The sequence below is a fragment of the Mercurialis annua genome, linkage group LG2 (genome assembly GCF_937616625.2).
Source record: "Mercurialis annua linkage group LG2, ddMerAnnu1.2, whole genome shotgun sequence".
NCBI lineage: Eukaryota > Viridiplantae > Streptophyta > Magnoliopsida > Malpighiales > Euphorbiaceae > Mercurialis > Mercurialis annua.
In genome coordinates, this window is record NC_065571.1 from 31839481 (window position 1) to 31847659 (window position 8179).

At 35.0% G+C, this 8179-nt stretch overlaps 1 protein-coding gene across 1 annotated transcript; it reads left to right on the top strand.

Annotated features, from left to right (window-relative positions):
- The first annotated feature begins 262 nt into the window (after window positions 1-262).
- LOC126668422 (disease resistance protein RPP2A-like) lies at window positions 263-7750 on the top strand. The gene is made up of 3 exons (XM_050361625.1): window positions 263-1440; window positions 1568-1788; window positions 7714-7750. The coding sequence occupies exons 1-3, from the start codon at window positions 868-870 to the stop codon at window positions 7748-7750; spliced, it is 831 nt and encodes a 276-aa protein (XP_050217582.1). The 5' UTR covers window positions 263-867.
- The last annotated feature ends 429 nt before the right edge of the window (window positions 7751-8179 follow it).

Here is an 8179-nt window from a genome sequence, read left to right on the forward strand (position 1 = left end):
GCCATCTTTATTCTTCTTTGCGTTGTAAATGGATAAATACCTATGGTGATGACAAACTTTACGGAGGAGGAGAAGAGATAACATTAGAGCATTTGGAAGTGATTAAAGAGTCAAAGATTGTTGTAATTGTTTTCTCGAAAGACTTTGCTTCTTCAACATTACGCTTGGATGAAGTGGTTAAGATAATTGAATGTAGTGAAACTTATGGACAGATAGTCGTGCCGGTATTTGTGAATTCCTTTTTAAATTTTGGCTTGTGAATTACAATTTCCTGTTGGTTCATTATCTATACATGTTATTGAAAGTTGATTATCTGCATTATACATGCTTTAAAGGGTGCTTACTCTTATATTCGGCAGGTCAGAGTTATGGCTTGTTGATGATATTGTAGAAGATATTATAAAAAAACTGAGCCAGTGTCCATATGATTCAGAGTGCTTGGTGGGAATGAATTCTCGCATTGATGAAATCATAAAACTATTGTCCAATGAGTCAAAATATGTCCGCATTTTGTGAATTTGGGGAATGTGTGGCATAGGTAAAACAACCCTTGCCAAAGCTGTTTTCAAGAGGATAGCATGTCGATTTGAAAGCTGTTGGTTTCTTGAAAATGTCAAGGATGCTTATCAAAGAGATGGCGATTATTAAATATTAAAGGAATTTCTTTCTCAAATTTCAGGGGAAAAAGGTGTTGGCATCAGCCTTTCTAATATTCTGCGCTCTCCTGCTGTCAAAAGAAAGATCAATAAAAAGGTTCTAATTGTTGTGGATGATGTGAATAGAACACAACAATTTAAATTTTTTGAAAACAATCGTTGTTTCTTTGGCAAAGGAAGCAGAATCGTTGTAACCACTAGAGACAAACAGATGATTTTGAGCAATGTCGATGACATATACGAAGTTAATGAATTATATTTCTTTGAGGCCCGAACACTTTTAAGGCAGAATGTCTTTAAGAAAACCTCTCCAATAGAAGATTATCGGCATCTATTATCTCGGTTTCTTAAATTTGCTAAAAACAATCCCTTGGCTCTAAAAGTCTTAGGCTCCTTTTTATCTGACAAGAACCAAAGAGAATGGAAACGTGTTCTGGATGACCTGGAAAGGCTTCCTATTAGAGGTGTTCAGGATGTCTTGAAAATTAGTTTTGATAGCTTCGACGACGACGAAAAGGATATCTTTCTCTACATTGCCTGTTTTTTTAGAGGACATAGTAGAAAAGAGGTGACAAGAATTCTTAATTGTTGCGGCTTGAATGTAGATATTGGATTATGTGTTCTCATGGATAAATCTCTTATAGCTGTTTCTGGTAAGATAGAAATGTATGAATTGCTGCAAGAAATGGGAAAGGAAATTTTTCTCCAAGAATCTAGAGAGCCATGCAAAAGGAGTAGATTATGGGATCATGAAGAAATTGTTAGTGTGCTCACAAATAATCAAGTAAGGTTTAAGCGCATTTTAACTATTCTTTACAGTATTATTCATTTTGAAATTTGGTTGAAGTATTACTATCAAAATGTTAAATAATATGATATGACATTCCGTTATGCATGTTTTCCGTTCGCAGGGAACTGATGCAATTGAAGCAATATTCCTGGACTTGTCCAAAATTAAAGCTATTGACTTAAATCCAGATGTTTTTAAGGAAATACCTCATCTAAAATTACTGTCATTTTTCTATGGGTCTGAAACAGAAACAGGTGATAAGGTGCACTTTCTCAAGGCCTGCAAAGCTTCCCCAACGAGCTGCGATATTTGTACTAGCACGGATACCCGTTGGAAACTCTTGTTAGTAGTATGTGCCCTAGGCCATTTGATCATGTATATTTGTAGAACTAATCCCAATGGCAAAGATATATATGTTCCAATTGAACTAAGTGTCTCATCAACTAAGTGTTCATTTATAACGTATTGTCCTTATCACGTTGTGATAGAATCTATTCTTAAGGTGTTAAGAATATGAGTTACAGATTTTATTATACATGTGATCTAAATAACAGTTCATGATCGATGGGGTCCTACGAATAAGGGCATCGTATTATCCCGGAAAGATTGTCACCTCTGTTTATTCTCCTGATTAGTAAGGAGTTACTAATTATAGGAAGTAGTGAGTCTCATACTACTTGATGGAGATCAGGATAAACATGTGGACACTCAAGATGTTGAGTGGGTCGAACAAGTGACGCTAGATGACTTATACATGGTATTTCATTAAAGTCAATTTAATGTCATCTAATTCATAATTGTACATATGTCCTTTGACTTGCGGTGACACTATCTTGTATATAGGTGATTAGAGTTTGATACTCCTTATCCCTAGATCTTTCATGAGCTAGGGTCGCGGAATGTGTTGGCTCTAGTTAGTTGTATATGGAGATAGGGGTTTAACCAAGAGAGGATTTATCACTCCGGATGAACGGAGAAAAGATTCTATGCTATCTCAAATTATTCTTGATGGATGATAAAACCTGCGCGGGTGTATATGACTTACTTAGAAAGTTGTTTCTAGTGGAAGTCATATTTATCAAGAATAATAACTGAGATGAGGTCATATGATTAAGACAAACAGTGTTTGACTTAACCGTGACGCTAGTCGAGATCGGAATCTTAGATGAAGGGAATTTTGAGTGTACGGTAATTATGAACATTGGTTCATAAAGAATGCATCGAAACATTCATATCTATTTGGGGGTCGTGATATGTTGCTAGACGTCACTCACGATCTACGAGAATTAATAATTAATGGGATTTAATTATTTAATATAAGAAAGGCGTTTCTTATGACTCTCGTTGCCATATAGATGTGAACCTAGTTTGTCACACACAATAGGGTGTGCAACCGATTGAGTTTACGAGAGATCGATTTCATATAGATACTAGCATATCTCGGAAATTAATCTAAGATGAAAAACAAGTATAAATTAGGGACTAATTTGTAAGAGTTATAAATTAGTAGGCACCTAATTGTATTTTATCCAAGTTAATGTGATGATGTCACGATGATGTCATGTGATGATGTCACGATGATGTCATGTGATAATGTCACGATGATGTCATGTGATGATGTCACGATGATGTCATGTGATGATGTCACGTGATGATGTCATGTATGTCTCTGTGTGTGACACCTAGTATCCGACGTGTCAGAAGGTGGCAACACCTATGCTTGATGTGTGACACCTAGCATGTGATGTGTCAGATGGTGGCAACACCTATGCTTGGTGTGTGACACCTAGCATGTGAGGTGTTGCATTCTTAAGCAAAGCTCTACCCTATAAATAGAGGTTGCCTTTGCTCATTCTAACCACACCACACTTAAGAGACCATATTTGAAGGAGTTCAAGTAGTCATCAATCACAGAAAAGCTTGGAGAAAGTTTTTCATACATCCCAGCAAAGACGTAATCAAGGCGAGCGTTTGAGCCTAGGGTTGCTCAGCAAGAGAAACTCTTGCAGATTACTTCAAGGTGAGGATTCAATCGGACGCATACTCGTGTGGACGAGCTTGAGGTCGCCGTACTATCAGGACTACAAGAATCGTTGGAGAATCGACATAGGTATTCTTCTTACGGTTTCTAGATGCGTGCTTTAATTACTAGATGATACGACGATCCATTTGTTATTGATATGATCAATTTCTAGATCCGAATTGTTGGAATTCCAATTTTGAATTGAAATATATGATTCGGATAAAAAGGGGAAGTGTTTGGATTTGTTTCGTAACGTTTGTAAACGTTTTGCATGAATAACAAAAAAGGTGAAATGTTTGGATTTCTTTAGTAACCTTTTGAACGTTTGGCTTAAATCGCTAAAATGGGGACACGTTTGGATTTGTTTTGTAACGTTTGTAAACATTTGGCTTAAATTGCTAAAAAGGTGAAACGCTGGGATTTGTTTCGTAACGTTTGTAAATGTTTGTCTTAAAATTCTAAAAAAGAAGAAACATTTGGATTTGTTTCGAAACGTTTGTAAACTTTTGGCTTAAATCGCTAAAAAGGTGAGACGTTTGGATTTGTTTCGTAACGTTTGTAAATGTTTGGCTTAAATTGCTAAAAAGGTGAAACACTTGGATTTGTTTCGTAACGTTTGTAAATGTTTGGCTTAAAATTCTAAAAAGGAGAAACATTTGGATTTGTTTCGAAATATTTGTATACTTTTGGCTTATATTGCTAAAAAGGTGAGACGTTTGGATTTATTTCATAACGTTTGTACACGTTTTGCTTAAATCGCTAGAAAGGTGAAATTTTTGGATTTCTTTTGTAACGTTTGTAAACATTTGGCTTAAATTGCTACAAAGGTGAAACGCTTGGATTTGTTTCGTAACGTTTGTAAATTTTTGGGTTAAATTGCAAAAAAGGTGAAACGCTTGGATTTGTTTCATAACGTTTGTAAACGTGTGGCTTAAATCGCTGAAAATGTGAAACGTTTGGATTTATTTCGTAACATTTTAAACGTTTGGTTTTGTTTTGTAACGTTTGTAAACGTTTCGCTTCAATCGCTAAAAAGATGAAACATTTTGATTTGTTTCGTAATGTTTATAAACGTTTGGCTTTAATCGATAGAAATGCGAAAAGTTTGGATTTGTTTCGCAATGTTTATAAACGTTTGGCTTAAATTGCTAAAAAGGTGAGACGTTTGGTTTTGTTTTGTAACGTTTGTAAACGTTTGGCTTATATCGCTAAAAAGGTGAAACGTTTGGATTTGTTTCGTAACGTTGTTAAACATTTGACTTAAATCGCCAAAAAGGTGAAACGTTTGGATTTGTTTCGTAACGTCTGGCTTAAATTGCTAAAAAGGTGAAACATTTTGATTTGTTTCGTAATGTTTGTAAACGTTTGGCTTAAATTGCTAAAAATGTGAAACGTTTGGATTTATTTCGTAATATTTTAAACGTTTGGTTTTGTTTCGTAATGTTTGTAAATGTTTGGCTTAAATCGCTAAAAAGGAGAAACGTTTGGATTTGTTTTGTAACGTTTGCTAAGGTTTGGCTTAAATTGCTAAAAAGGTTAAACGCTTGGATTTGTTTCGTAACGTTTGTAAATGTTTGTCTTAAAATTCAAAAAAGAAGAAACATTTGGATTTGTTTCGAAACGTTTGTTAACTTTTGGCTTAAAGTGCTAAAAAGGTGAGACGTTTGGATTTGTTTCGTAACATTTGTAAACGTTTGGCTTAAATTGCTAAAAAGTTGCAACACTTGGATTTATTTCGTAACGTTTGTAAATGTTTGGCTTAAAATTCTAAAAAGGAGAAACATTTGGATTTGTTTCGAAATGTTTGTGTACATTTGGCTTATATTGCTAAAAAGGTGAGACGTTTGGATTTATTTCGTAAAGTTTGTACATGTTTTGCTTAAATCGCTAGAAAGGTGGAACGTTTGGATTTGTTTTGTAACGTTTGTAAACATTTGGCTTAAATTGCTACAAAAGTGAAACGCTTGGATTTGTTTTGTAAAGTTTGTAAACTTTTGGCTTAAATTGAAAAAAGGTGAAACGCTTGGATTTGTTTCATAACGTTTGTACACTTTTGGCTTAAATCGCTAAAAATGTGAAACGTTTGGATTTATTTCGTAACATTTTAAACGTTTGGTTTGATTTTGTAACGTTTGTAAACGTTTGGCTTAAATCGCTAAAAAGGTGAAACATTTGGATTTGTTTTGTAATGTTTATAAACTTTTGGCTTAAATCGATAGAAAGGCGAAACGTTTGGATTTGTTTCGCAATGTTTGTAAACGTTTGGCTTAAATCGCTAAAACGGTGAAACGTTTGAATTTTTTTCATAACATTTGTAAACGTTTTGCATAAATCGCTAAAAAGGTGAAATGTTTGGATTTGTTTCGTAACATTTTAATCGTTTGGCTTGAGTCGCTAAAATGGGGAAACCTTTGGATTTGTTTCGTAATGTTTGTAAACGTTTAACTTAAATTGCTAAAAAGGTGAAATGTTTGGTTTTGTTTCGTAACGTTTGTAAACGTTCGGCTTAAATCACTAAAAAGATGAAACATTTGGATTTCTTTCTTAACCTATATAAACATTTGGCTTAAATCGCTATAAAGGTGAGACGTTTGGATTTGTTTCGTAGCGTTTGTACACGTTTGGCTTAAATCGCTTAAAAGATGAAACGTTTAAATTTGTTTCGTAACGTTTGTAAACATTTGGCTTAAATCGCTAGAAAGGGGAAACGTTTGGATTTGTTTCGTAGATTGTAAACGTTTGGCTTAAATTGCTAAAAATTTGAAACATTTGGATTTGTTTCGTAACGTTTTAAACGTTTGGTTTTGTTTCGTAACGTTTGTAAACGTTTGGCTTAAATCGCTAAAAAGGTGAAAAGTTTGGATTTGTTTCGTAATGTTTGTAAACGTTTTGTTAGTAGTATGTGCCGTAGGGCCATTTTGTATTTATACTTGTATAAACAAATCCCATTTTCAATGATATATATGTTTTATTTGAACTAAGTGCCTCATCAACTAAGTGTTTATTTATTGCATATTGTCCTTATCACATTGTGATAGAATCTATTCTTAAGGTGTTGAGAATATGAGTGACAAAATTCTATTATACAAGTGATTTAAATAACCGTTCACAATCGATGGGGTCCTACGAATAAGGGCATCACATTATTCCAGAAAGATTGTCACCTCTGTTTATTCTTCTGATTAGTAAAGAGTTACTAATTATAGGAAGCAGTGAGTCTCATACTACCTGATGGGGATCAGAATAAACATATGGATACTCAAAGGGTTTGAGTGAGTCGAACAAGTGACGCTAGATGACTTATACAGGGTATTTCATCAAAGTCAATTTAATGTCATCTATTTCATGATTGTACATATGTTCTTTGACTTGCGGCGACACTATCTTGTATATAGGTGATTAGAGTTTGATACTCCTAATCCCTAGATCTTTCATGAGCTAGGGTCGCGGGATGTGTTAGCTCTAGTTAGTTGTATATGGAGACAGGGGTTTAACCAAGAGAGGATTAATATGCTATCTCAATTTGTTCTTGATGGATGATAAAACCTGCGCAGGTGTGTATATGACTTACTTAGAAAGTTGTTTCTAGTGGAAGTCATACTTATCAAGAATAAGAACTGAGATGAGGTCATATCATCAAGATAAACAGTGTTTGACTTAACCGTGACACTAGTCGAGATCGGAATCTTAGATGAAGGGAATTTTGAGTATACGGTAATTATGAACATTGGTTCATAAAGAATGCATTGAAACATACATATCTATTTGGGGGTCGTGATATGTTGCTAGACGTCACTCACGATCTACGAGAATTAATAATTAATGGGATTCAATTATTTAATATAAGAAAGGCGTTTCTTATAACTCTCGTTGCCATATAGATGTGAACCTAGTTTGTCACACACAATAGGGTGTCAACCGATTGAGTTTACGAGAGATCGATTCCATATAGATACTAGCATATCTCGGAAATTAATCTAAGATGAAAAAACAAATACAATTACGGACTAATTTGTAAGAGTTATAAATTAGTAGGCACCTAATTGTATTTTATTCAAGTTAATATGAGGATGTCATGTGATGATGTCACGATGATGTCATGCGATGATGTCACGATGATGTCATTTGATAATGTCACATGATGATGTCATGTATGTCTCTGTGTGTGACACCTAGCATCCGACGTGTCAGAATGGTGGCAACACCTATGCTTGATGTGTGACACCTAGCATGTGATGTGTCAGATGGTTGCAACATCTATTCTTGGTATATGATACCTAGCATGTGAGGTGTCGAATGGTGGAAACACCTTTTCTTGGTGAGTGACACCTAGCATGTGAGGTGTTGCATTCTTAAGCAAAGCTCTACCCTATAAATAGAGGTTGCCTTTGCTCATTTTACACACACCACACATAAGAGAGCATATCTGAAGTAGTTCAAGTAGTAATCAATCACAGAAAAGCTTGGAGAAAGCTTTTCATACATCCCAGCAAAGACGTAATCGAGGCGAGAGTTTGAGCTTAGGGTTGCTCGGTAAGAGAAACTCTTGCATATTACTTTAAGGCAAGGATTCAATCGGACGCATACTCGTGTGGACGAGCTTGAGGTCGTCGTACTATCAGGACTACAAGAACGTTTGGAGAATCGACATAGGTATTCTTCTTACGGTGTCTAAATGCATGCTTTAATTACTAGATGATACGACCATCC

Excerpts from the sequence above, each read along its gene's own strand:
- LOC126668422 (XM_050361625.1), top strand. The coding sequence starts at position 868 with ATGATTTTGAGCAATGTCGATGACATATACGAAGTTAATGAATTATAT. Across the intron at positions 1,441-1,567 it reads GTGTGCTCACAAATAATCAA|GGAACTGATGCAATTGAAGC; the intron begins GTAAGGTTTAAG and ends TTCCGTTCGCAG. Across the intron at positions 1,789-7,713 it reads GATACCCGTTGGAAACTCTT|ATGGTTGCAACATCTATTCT; the intron begins GTTAGTAGTATG and ends GTGATGTGTCAG.